We start from the raw sequence: 19,265 nt of genomic DNA on the forward strand, positions 1-19,265 counted from the left end.
TAATTTTTGGTTGTGTTGTCATTGGGTTAGGAGAAGGGATGCAGCATAATAGTGATGAATGTCTTTTCCATTTTTTGGCCAAAACTCGCCACCTTTTGATTTTAAAATAAAAAATATGTTTCTTAGCGCGCAAAACTGATTTTGGTGAAATTCAACACTTCTCTTAAGAATGGTTATTTGTACCGGTGAGACCTATAACTTTCCAAAAATATGAATGCAACTATCCTTTTATAATATCCAAAAATCACCTCACCAAAAAACAATAATCCAAAAATCAATTTGTAAAATATTCTTTTAAAATTACTTTTTAATAGCAAACTCTTACAGTATAATCCTTTAAACAACTAAAACTTTGAACTGTCAATTCATATATACTAGCAGAATTTTATTGAATTGGATGCTTAGTCAATTAACTTAAATACCAAAACTTCAACGAATATGAAAGTTTTAAACTAAATACTGTTTTTAAAAACATTTTTTTATAATGAAAATTATATTCATACATGCACATAACACTAAGTCACGGATTTATGATTAATCTCATAATCGATTCAAATAATCAAAGTTTGTGAGATATTTTAGGCTTTTTCGTAAAAAATCTTAATTACAGACAAAATAAATTTACGTATCACATATTAGTGCAAGCTTTAATTACATCGAAAAGAACCATAATCAAGAACTTATACCCTTTTGTACATATTATCTTAATTATTTGAAGATTAACCACAAATGAAAAGGAGGCTGATATGGACCAATGGGTGAATCCGATACGAAGGCATGGGCAAGTTTTGGATGGTGGCAAGAGAAAGCATAGGTGTAGAATGATCAAGTTAATGATGATGTTGTTGCTGCTATGCACTATACATATGTTAACCATCTAGAAAGGGTTTGTTATTATGTTACTGAAAACGCTGCAGGAAAATTGTGGCAGCAATTGATGATCTGAGTTTGTCTGTTTGAGTGAATTCTATGTGGGGATGTCCCACAAATCACGTGGAGGGGGCTCCTCTATTGGCAGTTGTACAAGACAAAGGAGTGGTCATTTACAATCTCCTCTAATCCCCTCTCAGCCAATTATCATCTATCTCTCACGTGGGACTCTTTGCCCCACTTCACTACCCTCTCAATAATATACTCTTTTTCAAATGTCTTGCGTCTGCATTAAATCTTCTTCATCACATTTGCACCTTCTCTATAAGTCATCCCTCTTGTGACACTGCATATCACACTTGCAAAGTGCACATATATAGTTTCTTGAAGTGAGCTTGCACATATAGCTAACCAGTGTTAGTATCATTGATCATGGGAGAGTCTTCTAATTCTTCTGCTTCATACATTCATATGGTAAGAGGGCTAGCTACAACTTCTGCTCTATCTTTCTTTTTTTTTTTTTTTGTTTGATCATATATACCCCTTTCATGATCGTTGTGACATGCTTGGATAAAATTAGGTGCAGCACATGATTGAGAAGTGTTTGATCTTTCACATGTCAAAGGAAGAATGCATGGAAGCTCTCTCCAAGCATGCAAATATTAAGCCTGTCATAACATCCACTGGTATGTTCTCTTCTTTTCCATTCCAATTAAGTTTCCTACCCATCATGTTTATTAAATAACACACCCCTTATAAACAACACATACACATATGCAAGATTACACACCATTTCATATCGTGATCTGATCATTTTAAAAGTAAATTTGAATTTCTACCTAGTTATATTTATATATACCCCTGACTTGCCATATGCTAGCTAATTCAATTTGATTGAAAAACTAATTAAAACCTTCAGTTTTGGTTTTGAGAATGTATTGAGAATTTACGAAGCCTACTCAGCTTTAAGTTTCTTCACTCGCAACTCACTCTTGGAGTTTGAAAGCTGGACACAAGACCAATATTCGATCATATATATAATTCATTCTTCGACCCTTCCACTAAACATTTTTCAAACTTCTGGGTCTATTTATGATGCTTCATCTTGAAATTAAAAGATTTTGGCTTTAGAAGCATCTTAGTATTCGCACTAAATTAGACAAGTTAATACTGTATTTTAATCTTTACCATTTTTTCAATTTAATAATCATAAATTAGTTTTACAATAAAATCTCTTACTAATTAAAACTTGTGTCAATTATAATTCTTTGTGAAATAGATTCGAGAAAATTTTCAATCAAACGCTAAATTGAGATTAATTTTGCTGAATGAAATATTATATCACAATTTATTTGCGAGACCTAATGAATTGAAAACAAACATACCAATTAGTATGGATCAAAATATATCTTTGTTGATTTCTTTTTTCTTTTAGCTTGAGATATTGATTTTGATCGGATAAATTTTTCAGTGACACAGTTAAAAAAGAAAATTAGAAGATAAAATGAATTAAAATTCTCCCATAATTTAAAATTAACTTGATTAAGCTTTTCCCATTAATTAAAATTAACTAAGATTAAGTTTCTCTTACAAGTTAAAATTAACTAATGTATAATTTAAATTAACAATTAGAAAAATTAAATAAGAAACTTCTATAAATTAGTTTTATACATATGAAAATTTTAACTTATATTATAAAAAATCTATTTTATATATCCTTCTATTTTTGTCTGTTCTAGGTTGTTATATTGAGAAGGTAAAACTACTAATTAGTATGGATCAAAGTAGATCTTTGTTGATTTCTTTTTTTTTTTTAGCTAGAGATATTGACTTTGATCGGATAAATTTTTCAGTGAACACACTTAAAAAAGAAAATTAGAAGGTAAAATGGATTAAACTTCTCCCATAATTTAAAACTAACTTGATCAAGCTTTTCCCATTAATTAAAACTAACTAAGATTAAGTTTCTCTTACAAGTTAAAATTAACTAATGTATAATTTAAATTAACAATTAGAAAAATTAAATAAGAAACTTCTATAAATTAGTTTTATACATATGCAAATTTTAACTTATATTATAAAAAATCTATTTTATATATCATTCTATTTTTGTCTGTTATATATATTGAGAAGGTAAAACTACCAATTAGTATGGATCAAAGTAGATCTTTGTTGATTTCTTTTTTCTTTTAGCTTGAGATATTGACTTTGATAGGATAAATTTTTCAATGAACACAGTTAAAAAAGAAAATTAGAAGGTAAAATGGATTAAACTTCTCCCATAATTTAAAATTAACTTGATTAAGCTTTTCCCATTAATTAAAATTAACTAAGATTAAGTTTCTCTTACAAGTTAAAATTAACTAATGTATAATTTAAATTAACAAACAGAAAAATTAAATAAGAAACTTCTATAAGTTAGTTTTATACATATGCAAATTTTAACTTATATTATAAAAAATCTATTTTATATATCCTTCTATTTTTGTCTGTTCTAGGTTGTTAGATTGAGAAGGTAAAACTACCAATTAGTATGAATCAAAGTAAATCTTTGTTGATTTCTTTTTTCGTTTAGCTCGAGATATTGACTTTGATCGGATAAATTTTTCAGTGAACACACAATTAAAAAAGAAAATTAGAAGGTAAAATGGATTAAACTTCTCCCATAATTTAAAATTAGCTTGATTAAGCTTTTCCCATTCATTAAAATCAACTAAGATTAAGTTTCTCTTACAAGTTAAAATTAACTAATGTATAAGTTAAAATTAACAAATAGAAAAATTAAATAAGAAACTTCTATAAATTAGTTTTATACATATGCAAATTTTAACTTATATTATAAAAAAATCTATTTTATATATCCTTCTATTTTTGTCTGTTCTAGGTTGTTATATTGAGAAGGTAAAACTACCAATTTGTATAGATCAAAGTAGATCTTTGTTGATTTCTTTTTTCTTTTAGCTTGAGATTTTGACTTTGATTGGATAAATTTTTCAGTGAACACAGTTAAAAAAGAAAACTAGAAGGTAAAATAGATTAAACTTCTCCCATAATTTAAAATTAACTTGATTAAGCTTTTCCCATTAATTAAAATTAACTAAGATTAAGTTTCTCTTACAAGTTAAAATTAACTAATGTATAATTTAAATTAACAATTAGAAAAATTAAATAAGAAACTTCTATAAATTAGTTTTATACAGATGAAAATTTTAACTTATATTATAAAAAAATCTATTTTATATATCCCTCTATTTTTGTCTGTTCTAGGTTGTTATATTGAAAAATATATCCTGTCAACATCATATTATTATGACTACTTAATGCGAAATTTAAGTAAGTTGATGGATGTATAAAATTGAAAGAACTAATGCCCAAGTTAAAATCAACAATTAGAGAAGTTAAATAACAAATTTCGACAGATTAATTTATGTAGATACAAATTTTAACTTATAAAAAAAACTTATATATTGTACTTCTGATTGATTTTTTTTGTTCTAAGTGGTTATATTGAGAAATATATCCTAACAGTATATCATAGTTGCTAATATTATTATGACAACCTAATGCGAAATTTTAAGTGAGCTGATGGAGGTCTAAAATTGAAAGAACGCGAGGATATGTAAGGATAAACCTATTTTATAAATACTTTTAAGAAAATAAAATAAAATAAAAAATGAAATAATTTTATGTATAAGCTAAAATTAGCTTATGTAAAAGTTAAAATCCATCTTTTTAAAGAAGCATCTATAAGATAACTTTTAGATATTAACTTATAAATAAAGTAATTATAAGTTTACGATGAAATTTATTTTATTTTTTCTTCTTCTAAAAATACTTATAAAAAAGTGTTTCGTCCTAACTATTATGGAATGTAACATACGTCTAAAATTCAAGTATAATTTCCGTTGTATGTTATAATCTCTAAAAATTAAGATAAATAAGTATAAATATGTTTGATTTGCGATGCTATTTCCACGCACCAAACCAAACAGAAGCATGCACGTGCAAATATCAGGGTCACCTTTCTATGAACCACAGAACATGTATATATCCGTACGTTTGAATGAATATATCGTGTACCATATTTATAATGAATATGTGTGCAGTGTGGAACGAGCTAGAGAAAGAAAACAAGGAGTTTTTTGAGGAGTATGCCAAAGCCAAGAGTAAGGACGAACGAATGTCGGAGGAAGAGACAAGCCAAATGATACAGAAGATGATCTCAGATTCCTCTAAAGGTGCTGGCAACGACTAATCAATCACAGCCATTGAAAACGATCTCACCTCTGTGTGTGTGTGTGTGTGTGTTTTGCTCGCTACACCTTCACTACCATGCATGGGGTTCATTTTCCTCACACTCCCATTTGCAATAAGCCAAAACACACACTTGTACACCTTCTCTTTCACTCTAGCTACGTTACTATCATAAGTGGTCCTTAATTCAAGTTTCCAATGCATGCATGGATATTTCTTATATATTGTTAAATTAATATATGTTGTTAAATACTATAATGTCTATAATATATTCAGTAACGTTCTCATACGGAAGGAGCACGGAGACTAGACAACAAGAGTGGTCCACTACCTCATGAACAAAAATTCTAGTGATCTCTCCCTATCTTTTATTTAAATGCTATTGCTAGAGGATCTTTGAGTTAGCAAATAACAGTGTGCCATATCAGCAGCTGAAAGATTTGATATGGGATAACGTTAACGTTATACAATATTATAATACAATAGATGTCGTTGATGTGGCGAATATTGACGTATGTATGTATGTGCTGTGTTGTACACATACGATAATCACAAAACTCAATGTAACGCCAACATTATATAACAGGCGTATCTCCTTGTTGTGATCATTCCCGGCTAGCCCTAAGAGCATGATGAGTGGCAGGCATGGAAACGTGGAAAGCGTAGGAAGCTAGGCCTGGTTTTATGTGTGTCATATGTGTCTTGTCGTATCGAGTGAATGTATATATGGAAATGGAATGGTGCTAATTAAGAGGGTCGTCAGAAACTATCATTGGTCGCAAAGAGTAGCTTGTTTTTAATTGGAATATACATATACCTATATATGTCCAACATAGGACAAAATTTTCAATCTACGCTATCTTTAAGTACTAGCTATAAATTATTAATTAGGTGATTGTGGGTTACATAATTCTTATTAATCTCTATACGAATTATAATTAAATGTTATTAATTTTTTTAAAATAAAAATTAAATATATTATGTAGAAATTGGTTGAAAACTGAAATCATAAAATGGATGAGTGTTGAATCATCTAATGATTTCTATATACTTTAGTACCTTAGTATTCCCATTCCCAAACATATTGGAGGTTTGAATGTGATCATTTTTCTTTTCACAAATAGACATACTTATATATTTTAAATGTGAATTTAGGTTTAATTTAATTTTAAAAATTAACTCAAGGGATAAGAGTTGTCTCTCACTTATATATTTTAACTTGACTTTATTTTTAATCGATGTGAAACTTAAATTTTTCTCAACAACAATCATAGTAAAATAATGGTTGAAATGTCTTTCAATCATGTTAAAGTTGAAAGATGGTGCAAATGAGAGATTAAAATAATTGCACTGTTGCAACAAAGTTTACTTTAATTTTAGGCTATTGTTTAGCGGCAATATTAACAAACCAATTGCCACTATTTCACTATTTAGGGCAAAACTTTTGTGATTAATGGATATTAGCCGGTAAAAAGTAGATTTTGAATAACAATATTTAGTTTTCTAATTAAGAGTCTTTATTAACATTCGATATAAATGTTGATAATATTTTTACGATTGAGTATATTTGTCTTTTTTTTTGAGGTGGAGTATGACTGTTAAAAGAGCATATTAATGGCTTAAGCCTTTAAAGTCAACTCTGCTGTAATTTGAGTTTTGGAGGTGAAAAAAATGCACCTGGCTAGCAGCAGCAGAAAAAACAAAGCTTCATGTGTAATTTTAGAGGTCCTGAGCTTGAGAGATAAACAGTGAGTGTATAATGATAGCGTAAGAAAATATATCAGGCTGGGTTTCATCTTTGTTACTCTTCAAAACAGTAAAATTGTTTTATTTTACATCTTCTGTGTAAAAAAAGTGTGGAGAAGATATTATATTCATTAATATAATATAAATATTTTTCAAAGGTTTGTCTCAGTTTTCTCTTATATAATACTTATGGACCATTTTATCCAAACAAACCTTAATTTTATATAGCTGATCAAAGGAGAGACATGAAGTTTTTTTTATGATATGCCTAGTATTAGAGTCATATAAAATAAGTCAAAACATTGAACTTGTCGTTATAAATTGAAGTCAAATTCTTGTATTATTCATTTTAATTAAATCTTATCTGAGCCACATTGAACAAGTAATAGGTGCGGTAATAAATTAAGAATCGAACAAACAGCAAAAGTTTTAAATTGGTTTAAAAGTTACATAAAGTTTTTACATTATGTGAACCGTGACCAGCTCACTAAGGCCATTGACAGTTTGACACCAGCTGGCTGATGGATTAGATCATAGATCCCACTGGTGAAAGCCATGGTATTTTAGACAATTTTTTTCTAGTAACTACTATTTTTGGACTTTCAATTTCATATGGTTTTGGACCTATTTAATCATTTTACATAATAATGTTCACTTCTCTCGTTTTCATCCAATGAAGATGAAGTTTAAAATCCTTTTCCTTGGTGTGGCAAATGCGCATGCTGATTGGTTTCTTACGTGTCTATATATTTTCTTGTATTGATATGCAGTATATGCGACATGGGAGATAAAAAACGACAAACGTAGGTCTGAATCCGTGAAGCGCACAGCCTAATTAAGTATGGACATTTGTCTTATTGCATGAATACAACACATAGCACCATCTGTGTCTAACGTTAACAAATAACAATAATGCTTTCATTTATTTATTTCTGACACTTTGACCACTTGTATAACTAACAACAAAATGGCTTGACACGTTGTCACGTCAGCAGCAACTTTTTCAAGTGTCACCCCAAGCAGAACCATCTATGCATATCATTTAATCAATTCAAGTGCCTTCAACTTTAGGTAAAATTTCCAGTTGGGTCATTATTCTCGATGGTTTTTCTACACAGAACCACATGGCCAAGAATTTAATTAAACTTGGTTACTTAATTGATTAATTTGCAGAAGTTTAATTGCTAAAATCTTAAAATTTAATTCAGAGAACTTTTGATTCTTAGAGCAGTATATATATATAAGTGAGTTTAATTATATAAATATAAATAAAATAAAATATAAAAATATAAGATTTTATTTATAAATTTAGTGAATTTTAAAAAATGAGGGGTGCAAATACACCCTTGAAGTCAACCTTGGTCCGCCACTAAATATATATATATTAATATTATTTGTTATGAAAAATATAATTCACGAATCTAGCTAATACGAATTCCACCTTCAAAATTGCACTCCAACACATAGTTTATAAGAGCAAGTTTAGAGGTTAGCTGGGAAATTTTTGGGTTCAGCCATCAACCACTTCTCTCAACACTTACTACATGAGATTTTTTCAATTTAAAAATATTTTGAGTTAAAGTCCTAAAAATATACAACCACATGAGGAACAACTTTATCACATCTACTCATTGGTGGACCTATTCACAAATGAGAATGAATAAATGTATTCCTTCAATTTAATAAAATCACAAGTATTTATTTTGAAATCTCCTAATTTTATGTGATTGAACCCCTTAATGTATTCACAAATGGGGATAAATTAATGTATCCTCTTATTTTAATAAAATCATGAATATTTATTTTAATATTTTATATTTTATGTCTCTTATTTTTATTTGTTTAAACTCACTATTTCATTTTCTCACTCTTTTTATATCTTTATTCATGTTTTTTTATATATGATAGTTTTTATTAAATTTTTTGAAATAAATTACTCTCACTAATTCATATCATAGATCCATCACTGCATATATATATATATATATATATATATATATATATATATATATATATATATATATATATATATATATATATATATATATTATGTCTTACTCTAATAACCTAGCTCAAATAAAATTGTCCTTGATCTAATAAAGGATATATACTTATATAGTGTATACCTAAAACACCTATCTCGATGAAGATTCCAAGAAGAACTAGAATCTCCTACTAAACTCAATCAGCTAAACATCCCCCGCCATAACAAATAATCCTTGTATAACATGCTATCAAGTAAAAGATTTTCCGAAGAGGTGGGGTTAATTCAACTTTGATCTGGGTTAAAACCTTAAAAAGGATGGTGGGGACCTACAGTCATAAGTAGAGAAGTGAGGAAAAATTCCGTCGACTATGGGACTCTCTCAAATTCTCAATATAAGGTCTAGGCCTAGGGTTACCTGGAGTGGACACTAAAAACATACATACATAAAATAATAATATCATGAACGAATAAATGACATCAACTGACATGCAGAAATACGACACATGAGATCGAAAACGACGAGGAGGGTCCTGAAATAACGTGAAATGTAGATATTATAGGGTCTTTTATACATTCATATATGCAGAAAGCTAGATTCCTCTCCTCTTGTAGTTTGTCTCATTGCTTAACTACAACATGTAGTGGCAGCCAGCCCTAGCTAGCTCGTTGAAATCTGGCAAATTGGCAATCATAATTTTGGCTATCCATGGATTTTATTGTAATCTCTGGAACCAATGGCTTTCCTAGTATTTTCTTTGGAACCAATCATAATTGAAGGAATACCCATGGGTCATGTGATTTTCATTATCAATTTATTAATTAATTAATACAAGTGGGAGCTTAATCATAGCCACATTACGTGAGTATGAACAATTATATATTGTAATCTGTGGAACCAATGGCTTTCCTAGTATTTGCATTCTATCTAAAGAAATACAAGTGTTTATAACTTTTCTCTACTGTGTACGTCAACCCAACGGATAAAATGCAAAATAAAAATAAACAAAGTCTTTCTTCTCAGCAAATAGGATAAAATCATCCGATGTAATTCACTGTATGTGTTGTCTATCTTATACAGTTTGATTGTTTTCCTGCTTCGGAAAACAATACAATAGTTTCAACTCGTCACCCAATATTTTTATGCAATAAAATAAATATTTTCAAACATTAAAAGTTTAAAACACAAATTTGAGAATTGTCATGAATTTCTCAAATGCTAGTTGGGGAATCGGCCGACAGTTCAAACATTAAAACATAACTTTGAAATTGGCATGAATTTCTCAAACGCTTAGGGAATAAGAGGGAAATAAAAATACTTATCAATGATTTAAAATGGAGTTATAAGGAAGGACTCTTCTTCCATCTCAGTTCCTTAGTTTCTGCTTTTTATTTGCTTCCCATGTAACCATAAAAATGAAATTATAAGATCGTCTTAATGATAAAAAAGGAAAAAAGAAGAGAAAAAAATTATGAATTTAAATTCTTCCACTAATAAAAAAATTAATTATTAACAATTAATATTACTGATAAAAAAAAAATCAATGATCTACAAATCAACTATACAAATAAACTTATATCACACTAACCTTGAAATATTAAGTTAATGAGTTCTTCTCCCTTTACTTGTTAATTTTCTAGTTGCACTCAAACAGCTAGGACTGAACATAAACATTCCGATCCAACAATGTCTCCAGGTCAGCCGGTTTGCTGATTATTGGCTAAGAAATTATGTCTTCATGAGTCATGACAGCTAAACCTTTGGCATTCACACATTTTTCTGTCCCGTCAATATTGATGCCAAGTTGAGACTGTGAAGAGGCAATAATATCCAATAAAAGAAAAGAAAAACTTAGAGCATCTCCAACATCATCCCAGACAGCAGTATTTGTGAGATTCTAAATTAAGAATTGGTTTTTAAATTTAAGAATTGGTTATCATTCATAATCATTATTTGAGGAAACTGCATGACTTCTAAATGTAAGAGTAGTCAGTTTTATATAAAACAATCATTTCTTATGATTAAAAAAATATTTTATTAAATAGTATACGAGACATTTGAAGTTTTAAATAATTTGTATATAAGCTTTAGAGAGTTTTTAAAGCTCTTAAATATAAGATGCATGATAGGACCGGCTAAAAACAAGTTAGGAACCTTCACTTTAAAATATAGTTACTTTTGTTTTCTTTCTTTTTTGAAAAGCCAAAAAATGTTTTTTTTTTAATTAAAAGGAGTAAAATAAGATTTTTTTTTAGTTATTACAAATCTTGCAAAATCAACTTAAAAATAACAGCTTTAGAATGTTTATATAGGCAAACGTACGTTAGATTGAGGGATTAAAATCTACTATCTCCAATTTTCTACCTGTTATCATTTTTTTTTTGATTGACTAGTTTCTTTTTTATATTTCTCATGTGCTGGTCTCTTTTTCTAGTTTCTACTTTCTACTTTCTAGTGATTTTTCGCAATGTCATAAATTGTGAAAAAATTGTAGTCATGATTTTTAGCTATGACCGCAATTTAAAATCAGGATAATAATAATAATAATAATAATTTTTAAAAATAAATTATATAGGGATCGTGGAAGTGGAACAAAAATTTCACCATTATGTTTAAATTGACTCTGGTCTCTGCTGGATTCATTTATCACTAAAAATAGTCTTATAATATCTGCACAACTGTCAAGTCACTTTATTTTAGTGAAATCCTGCATTAGAATTCCTACGGGGCCGAAGATATTTTTTTATTGAATCCCATGTGTTTACTGTTTTATTTTTACATGCCTGAAGGAAATTACTGAAGTACAATAATTGAAGGTAATAAATCACCTCATAAAATGTTCAGTATGTTACAAATGAAAAATCTCTCGCACTGTCACCTTTTTCAACAGAAAAGCTCAGTACAATAATACAGATGAGTACTTTTAGTATGTCCAAAATACGAGGTGTTAAATTAAATATCAAGTTGTCACCAAATTCAGCACGTGCATGAATAAAAGCAATTTCACTTTAATTTTAATCAATTAATATTAATATTTAATATAGCTTTTTGGTATCATTCTCACTTCTGGTTTTAGGAAAATGGAAGAATAATAAGAAGGACTGAAGTAGTGAATAAAAAATAGAAGAGAGATAGAAAATGAAGTATATATGTTTAATAAAGATAACTATTTTATTCAAAATCGATTGTTCACGGTATATATAATAACCAATTTTCATCCACCATAATCGATTTTCATCAACAATGCAACAAAGAAAATCGAATTTCGGTTTTTAACATCAATTGGAAATGTAGCATTGAACCAACTTTTAGTAAATGAAATGGTGGAAACCAATTATCGTTGGTGAAGTTAAAAATTATGAACGCGATTGAACTTCTTGAGACGTGACAGTCACTGACCTAGAAGATTTATCTATGATGTCCCATGCAAATTTCACAGGATATAACAGAAACGTCTTAACAATATTAAGGTTATAGAACTCACAAAGAAAAAATGAGTGATCGAGGAGTAAAGAGGGAGAAGGCTTAATAGAGGTAAAGAGAAAACAAAGAGAGATATAGAAGAAAAAAACCAAGAAGAAGTCAATGACCTCATTTTCTTTTAAAACCATTTAAAAAAAAAAAAAATTAGCCAACTTTTTTTTTCTCTTTTATCACCAATAATGAGTCTATAATTGTCATTGTCCCCTCTTGATTTTCACTTTTATTGGTATTATTAGGAAATTTGAATTTAAATGTCATAACTTGTCCATTTAATTAAATATTTTCTAAGAAAATTCTTTTGAAATAATTATTAAAATTACAACAATCTCCCACATATTTCAAAAGAATAATTTACATTTAATAAATAAAAGAAAATTTGTGGGTCAACACGAGGTGTAATGCATCGGACCTATTATAGCAAGCTATAAGGACCAGACCTAGATTGATAGGATTTAACACAGTGTAGTTGGTGTAGCAAGTTATATGAACCAAAAACACTTGGCATGTGATAGCGGTCTACCAATCAAGACACCCCCACGGTCTTTGTTGTTATTGTTGTGTTGTGCTACTAGGTCATGAGCGTGCCCGATATTCATGAGTGCTCTAGAGATCTCGCCAAGATCTCATGTAAACAGCCCCACTCGACACTCATATAGGTGATTTCATCAAGTGCATGCTGCAAATCATACACCACCCATAAGGGGTATGAAAATCATTAAAAACTTTATAAGATGTAAAGCTTTCTCAAACATATAAAGTTTATCCTCTCATTAATGCAGCTCTAACACTTTCTCACACCATGGGAATGGACTAAAAGAAAATTGATAAAAATCAATTTGAGTGTTAGCAGAGCTGACAAGTGACTTATTTTTACCCATATGAACCTTCTTCATGGGATCTCAAATCACAAAGGTTGGGTTACCATCACTTCTTTGTTTTCAAGTGGCTTAAGACTCATTCCTCTCGATCTTTCTAATATCATATTCCTCCTTAAGGATTTTGTCAAAGGATCTGCTAAGTTTCCTTCTGACTTCACATAATCTATGGAAATGGTTCCATCTTTTAGCAACTGCTTAACCACATCATGTCTCAGTTGTATATGTCTATTTTTCCCAATGAATGTTTTATTTTTAGCAACAGTTATCGCTGACTAGGAATCACAATGCATAGATATTGATGGGGTTGGTTTCATTCCCAAAGGAATGTTACTAAGAAGTTTTTCAACCACTCAATCTCACTACCAACAATTTCTAAAGCAACAAACTTTGACTCCATTGTTGATCTAACAATAATAGTTTGTTTGGTTGATCTCCAAGCTACCGCACCACCACCAAGAGTAAACACATAACCATTAGTGGATTTTGTCTCATCTAAATCACATATTCAGTTAGCATCGATATAACCTTCAAGTACTACAGGAAATCCACTGTATTCAATACCATAATCCATGGTACCTTTCAGATATCTCATGAGTCTAACAAGTGCATCCCAATGGTCCTAATTAGGACTATGGGTATATCTACTCAATCTGCCTACTGCATATGCAATATCAGGTATAGAAAAGTTCATCAAATGCAGTAAGCTCCCAATGATTTGGGCACATTGAGTTTGAGCAATTAGTTTTCCTCTATTTTTCTTTAATTGAGAGTTAACATCATAAGGGGTACTCACTGACTTAAAGTCATAATATATATACTTCCTAAGAAGTTTCTCAACATAATGCTCTTGGGATGGTAATATATTATCTCCCTTCCTTATAATTTTAACTCCCAAAATAACACTTGCTTCACCCATGTCTTTCATATTAAATTTAGATGCTAAGAAAGATTTACTTTTAAAAATTATATCATTGCATGTACCAAAAATAAGCATGTCATCCACATACAAGCATATAATAACATGATCATCATTCATAGACTTTGTATACACGCATCTATCAACATCACTACTAGAAAAACCATTAAGAAGTAAAGTTTGATTAATTTTTTCATGCCATTGTTTAGGTACTTTCTTTAAACCATAAAGGGATTTCAAAAGTTTTCACACTTTGTGCTCTTGACCATCCATACCACACCCCTCAGGTTGAGTCGTATATATCTTTTCCTCTAAATCACCATTCAAGAAAGTTATCTTAACATCTATCTGATGAATCACTAACCTATGGATTACAACTAAGGCTATCAAAATCCTAATGGAGGAAATCCTTGTAACAAGTGTAAAGGTATAAAAAAATCTATGTTAGGTTTTGAGTAAACCCTTTAGCAACCAACCTTGCCTTGTACTTATTTATAGATCCATCAGGGTTATACTTCCTCTTAAAGATCCATTTACATCTAATAGGATTTGCACCCTCAGGTAGATCTACTAAAGTCCATGTATTATTCTTTTTAATAGAGTCAATTTTAGTCCTAATGGCTTGCTCCTAAAGGTTTGCATCTGAAGAACTCATAGCTTCTGAAAAACTTAAGGAATCATCCTTAATAAGATATGTATAAAAGTCATCTCCAAAATATTTTTCCGTCTTATGTCTTTTATTTCTCCTCAAATCCTCGCTTATAGGTTCACTATAGGTTTCAACTAGTTGTTCAAGACTAGAAACGATACTAAAACTAGCCCTATACTTTAAAGGGAAAACATCCTCAAAGAATTTGGCATTCCTAGTCTCCATGATGGTGTCGCACTCAATCATATCACTCTTAAGAACTAGAAATCTATAGGCAGCACTATGTTCAACATAACCAATAAACAAACAATCAAAAGTCTTAGATCCTATTTTCTTTTTTCTTTGGATCGAGTAACATCACTTTGGCGAGGCACCCCCACACTCTCAGATATTTAAGGTTTGGTTTATAACCTTTCCATAACTCATAAGGGCTTAGACCTGTTTTCTTATGTGAAATTCTATTTTGTAAAAAACAAGTAGTCAAGAAGGCTTCACCCCAAAGGTTGTTAGAAGCAGAGGAACTAACAAGTAAAACATTCATCATTTCCTTAAGGGTTCTATTTTTCCTTTCAGGTACTTCATTTGACTCGGGTGAATATGGGCGGTTACTTCATGAATTATACCTTTTTTCACAAAAGTCATTAAACAAAGTGTACTCACCACCCTTATCAGATCTTAACCTCTTGATTTTTCTATTCAATTGATTTTTAACTTCGAATTTATAAGATAAGAACATATCAAGAGCTTCGTCTTTGTGTTTAATTAGATAAACTTTAGTATAAATGTTACAAAGTAAATTTTACCTCCTCTTGTCTTAGTTTGTTTTAAATCAACAAAATCATAATGAATTAAGCCTTGCAGTTCAATTTCACATTTACAGAAGGACATGATTTCTTGTTAATTTTGATTCAACACATATTTCACATTTCTTACTTTGTTTATCATGCATATTAGTTAAACCTAGTCGTTGCAATTTCATAACATACGTTTGATTAACATGTCTTAATCTAGCATGCCATATATCATAAGAATCAATCAAGTAAGCAGAAGAAAATGCATTCTTATTAATCACTTTAGAAACATTGAGTACAAAGAGCCCTGATCACAATAACCCTTCACCACAAATACATTATTCTTAGTCATAATTATCTTATCAGACTCAAAAGATATCTTTACCCCAACCTTTCCCAAGAATGTTACAGAAACAAAGTTAACTCTAATAGAGGGAACATGTAGCACATAATTCAAAGCTAGTGTTTTCCCAAATGTGAGCTTGAGAAGAACTTTCTCCTTTCCTTGAACCAAAGTAATTCTCCAATCACCAAGATAAACTTGTTCTTCTCCATCCCCCATAGTAGTGTAGGAGGTAAACATACTCTTATTAGCACAGATGTGTCTGGTAGCCCCAGAGTCTACTACCCATTTGTTCACATTGGTGACAACATTCACTTGAGAAATGACCGCAACAATAATGTCATCTCCTTCAACCAGGTTGGCCCTAGGCTTAGGAGGATTTTAATTTCTCACAACTCTGTACCTATACTGAGGAGCAAAATGTCCTGGCTTCTGATGTGAACCTTACGGGGCAAAACGTTTGATACAGGCTATGAAATTCTGGATGACGCCACTTCCAAAGAGGGAATATAAGTCGGGATAGACGCCACAAGGATTACCTTGATAAGTCTGATAATTGGTTCAACAAGGAACTCAGAGAAAAACTCTCACCAAATTTTATCAAATGCCAAAAGTCCCTTTATTGAAAACAAAAACCAAAACCAATACTTATAGTGTATCTGAACAAAAAGATAAAAATAGACATGGGCCTTCTAAACAGTTTAGGCCAAAATTACAATAAATAAAAATTATTAATAAAAACAGAACATATTTGGTATGTGCCTTCAAATTAATTTGGGCCTTCAACAACAATTAATAGTCTTGGTAGTGCCTCTGTCTCTGGGCCTTCATCCTTCTCCACTTGAACTTCTTGGAAAACATTTGCCCTCAAATGTCCAGGATCATCACCGGGTTCAAGTACCACTTCCTTCCTTTTCTTGTTGGCTTGCTTGACATAGCTTTCATTCTCCTTTGCAATTTGCACCTTCACTTGGTCATACAATCTTTTCACATACTCAACTTTGGCCTGTGCATCCTTATGCTGAGTCTCTTGGGGCTTGCTGTTGTAAGTTGGCCTGTTAGGCAATGAAGCTTCTGGAAGGATATCAACTTGATGTTCTATGCTTCTTGAAGGTGGCAATCCATGAGGAATCTCCTTAGGAAAGGCATCTTTAAATTCTTGCAATAAGGGTTGAACACTAAGAGAAACATAAATAGTTAACTAATTAGAATTATCACTCTCTCTCTCTTGTGTACCACTCCATCTCTCAAGTGTATCACTCTTCCTTTTTCTATTCCTCTGTGGTGCCTCACTATTGTCTCTCTCTTGTTCCCTCTTTTCTCTCCTTCTGATTTGGTCATCACACACTTCTCTGAGGGATAGAGGTTTATGAATAATTTTTTGGTCATTGTGCTAGAAAGAAATCTTGTTGGTGAAGCCATCATGCACTGCTTTGGTGTCCTCTTCAATGTTGGCCCTCACTAGTGCCATCTCCATCTCCTTGTCCTCAACAATCAAACTTCCCTGGGATAACCTCTGGAGTTTCTGTCGCATGGTTCTATTGTAGCTAGTTGGAACATACCTCTTTCGCATAATCCTTTTCATCTCAGTCCATGTATCTATCTCCCGCCCTTCTTCTTTCTTCATCTCTCTTTGATTTTTCTTCCACCAAAAAAGGGCATAGTCTGAGAATGTAGCTGCTGCTAACTTCACCTTCTGCTCTTCCAGATAATCATTGTAGGAGAATGCATGCTGAATCTTCATCTCCCAGGTAAGGTAGGCGTATGGGTCACTCCTGCCTTTAAAAGAGGACACATTGAGTTTTACTCCCTCAATTATGTCTTGCCCCTTTATTCGGTTCAATCCATCATTGACCTTTCTGTTGCCACCATAAGATCTCCCAACATTTGGATTCATTTGGTGCTCTAGTCCTTCTATTCGCCTGTAGAGCTCTTCATTGTTACGTTTCAACAAACGTTGCATTTGTGTAGTCATTGCGTCCAGTAATAAGCGCTGACATCCGTCCAGTTGATGATATACACCACTTACACCACCATTGTCACTAGCTCCTGCCATGATTAAGGAACAAAGAATTTTGCAGTAATTAAAAAAAAAGATTCAGGACCTCACCACACTCTACTCACGTGTTTCTCTCTTTGATGGTAGTTCACTCGTGTTTGATGCTCTCAATATAGGCTTTTGTGTAATGTATTCCCTCTTGCCTTTTACCACTCGTGTTCCCTCTTAAGTTCCTGAATGGACCAAATCAGACACACAAGGTAATATAAAATAAAAGGAAAGACAATATAATTATCACAGACTGAGAAACATATTTGATTTGGGATAACAACTTGGACTTGATTTGGATAGCAGATTGGATTTGATTTGGATAAAATATTAGATTTGATTTGGATAATATATTATATTTGATTTGGATAACAGATTAGATTGGATTTGGATAACAAATTAGATTTAATTTGGATAACAGATATGATAACAAATAAGATAACAGATAGGATAACAGATACGATAACAGATATGACCAGTAAACTTCAAATGCTCATAACTTTTGTTACGGTTGTCAGTTTGAGGCTCACTATATCTCAAAACGCTCAGAATTCAGAGGAGAATCCAGATACGGGGATTTGGTACACAATTTTCTGCCAAAAAAAAGTCTCTAACTGCCTCAATTTCGTGTTCAAAGATCAAACACCCACTTTCTCTTTTTTTTTCTTTCTTCTTTTCTTCTCTTTTTTTTTTCAAATTTTCTGCAACTTTTTTTGACACAAAGTCTGAAAGATACTAGAAACAAGAACAAGAACACAAACGTGACAAGAATAAGAACAAGAACAAAACAAAGACACAAACAAGAACGCAACAAGACGCAAACAAGAAAACAAATAACAGAACAAGGACAAAACACGAACCTGGACAAATTACAAAGAAAAATAATAGGATAGGATAGAACCTGTATCAAGAGCCGATGCTTTGATATCAGATGATGTGAACCTTACGGGGCGAAACGTTTGATACAGGCTATGAAATTCTGGATGACGCCACTTCCAAAGAGGGAATATAAGTCGGGATAGACGCCACAAAGATTACCTTGATAAGTCTGATAATTGGTTCAACAAGGAACTCAGAGAAAAACTCTCACCGAATTTTATCAAATGCCAAAAGTCCCTTTATTGAAAACAAAAACCAAAACCAATACTTATAGTGTATCTGAACAAAAAGATAAAAATAGACATGGGTCTTCTAAACAGTTTGGGCCAAAATTACAATAAATAAAAATTATTAATAAAAACAGAACATATTTGGTATGTGCCTTCAAATTAATTTGGGCCTTCAACAACAATTAATAGTCTTG

General features: G+C 31.1%; 1 protein-coding gene across 1 annotated transcript; it reads left to right on the top strand.

Annotated features, from left to right (window-relative positions):
* Positions 1 to 1,157: 1,157 nt before the first annotated feature.
* On the top strand, positions 1,158 to 5,976 carry LOC100795820 (uncharacterized). Its single transcript, XM_026125152.2, has 3 exons — positions 1,158 to 1,344; positions 1,451 to 1,556; positions 4,977 to 5,976. The coding sequence occupies exons 1-3, from the start codon at positions 1,303 to 1,305 to the stop codon at positions 5,123 to 5,125; spliced, it is 297 nt and encodes a 98-aa protein (XP_025980937.1). The 5' UTR covers positions 1,158 to 1,302; the 3' UTR covers positions 5,126 to 5,976.
* The last annotated feature ends 13,289 nt before the right edge of the window (positions 5,977 to 19,265 follow it).

Source organism: Glycine max, chromosome 2, assembly GCF_000004515.6.
Source record: "Glycine max cultivar Williams 82 chromosome 2, Glycine_max_v4.0, whole genome shotgun sequence".
NCBI lineage: Eukaryota > Viridiplantae > Streptophyta > Magnoliopsida > Fabales > Fabaceae > Glycine > Glycine max.

What these genes read in the sequence shown, in the direction of transcription:
- LOC100795820 (XM_026125152.2), top strand. Translation starts at nt 1,303, where the DNA reads ATGGGAGAGTCTTCTAATTCTTCTGCTTCATACATTCATATG. An exon ending in CTGCTTCATACATTCATATG is followed by an intron (nt 1,345 to 1,450) that starts GTAAGAGGGCTA and finishes GGATAAAATTAG; the next exon opens with GTGCAGCACATGATTGAGAA. An exon ending in GCCTGTCATAACATCCACTG is followed by an intron (nt 1,557 to 4,976) that starts GTATGTTCTCTT and finishes ATATGTGTGCAG; the next exon opens with TGTGGAACGAGCTAGAGAAA.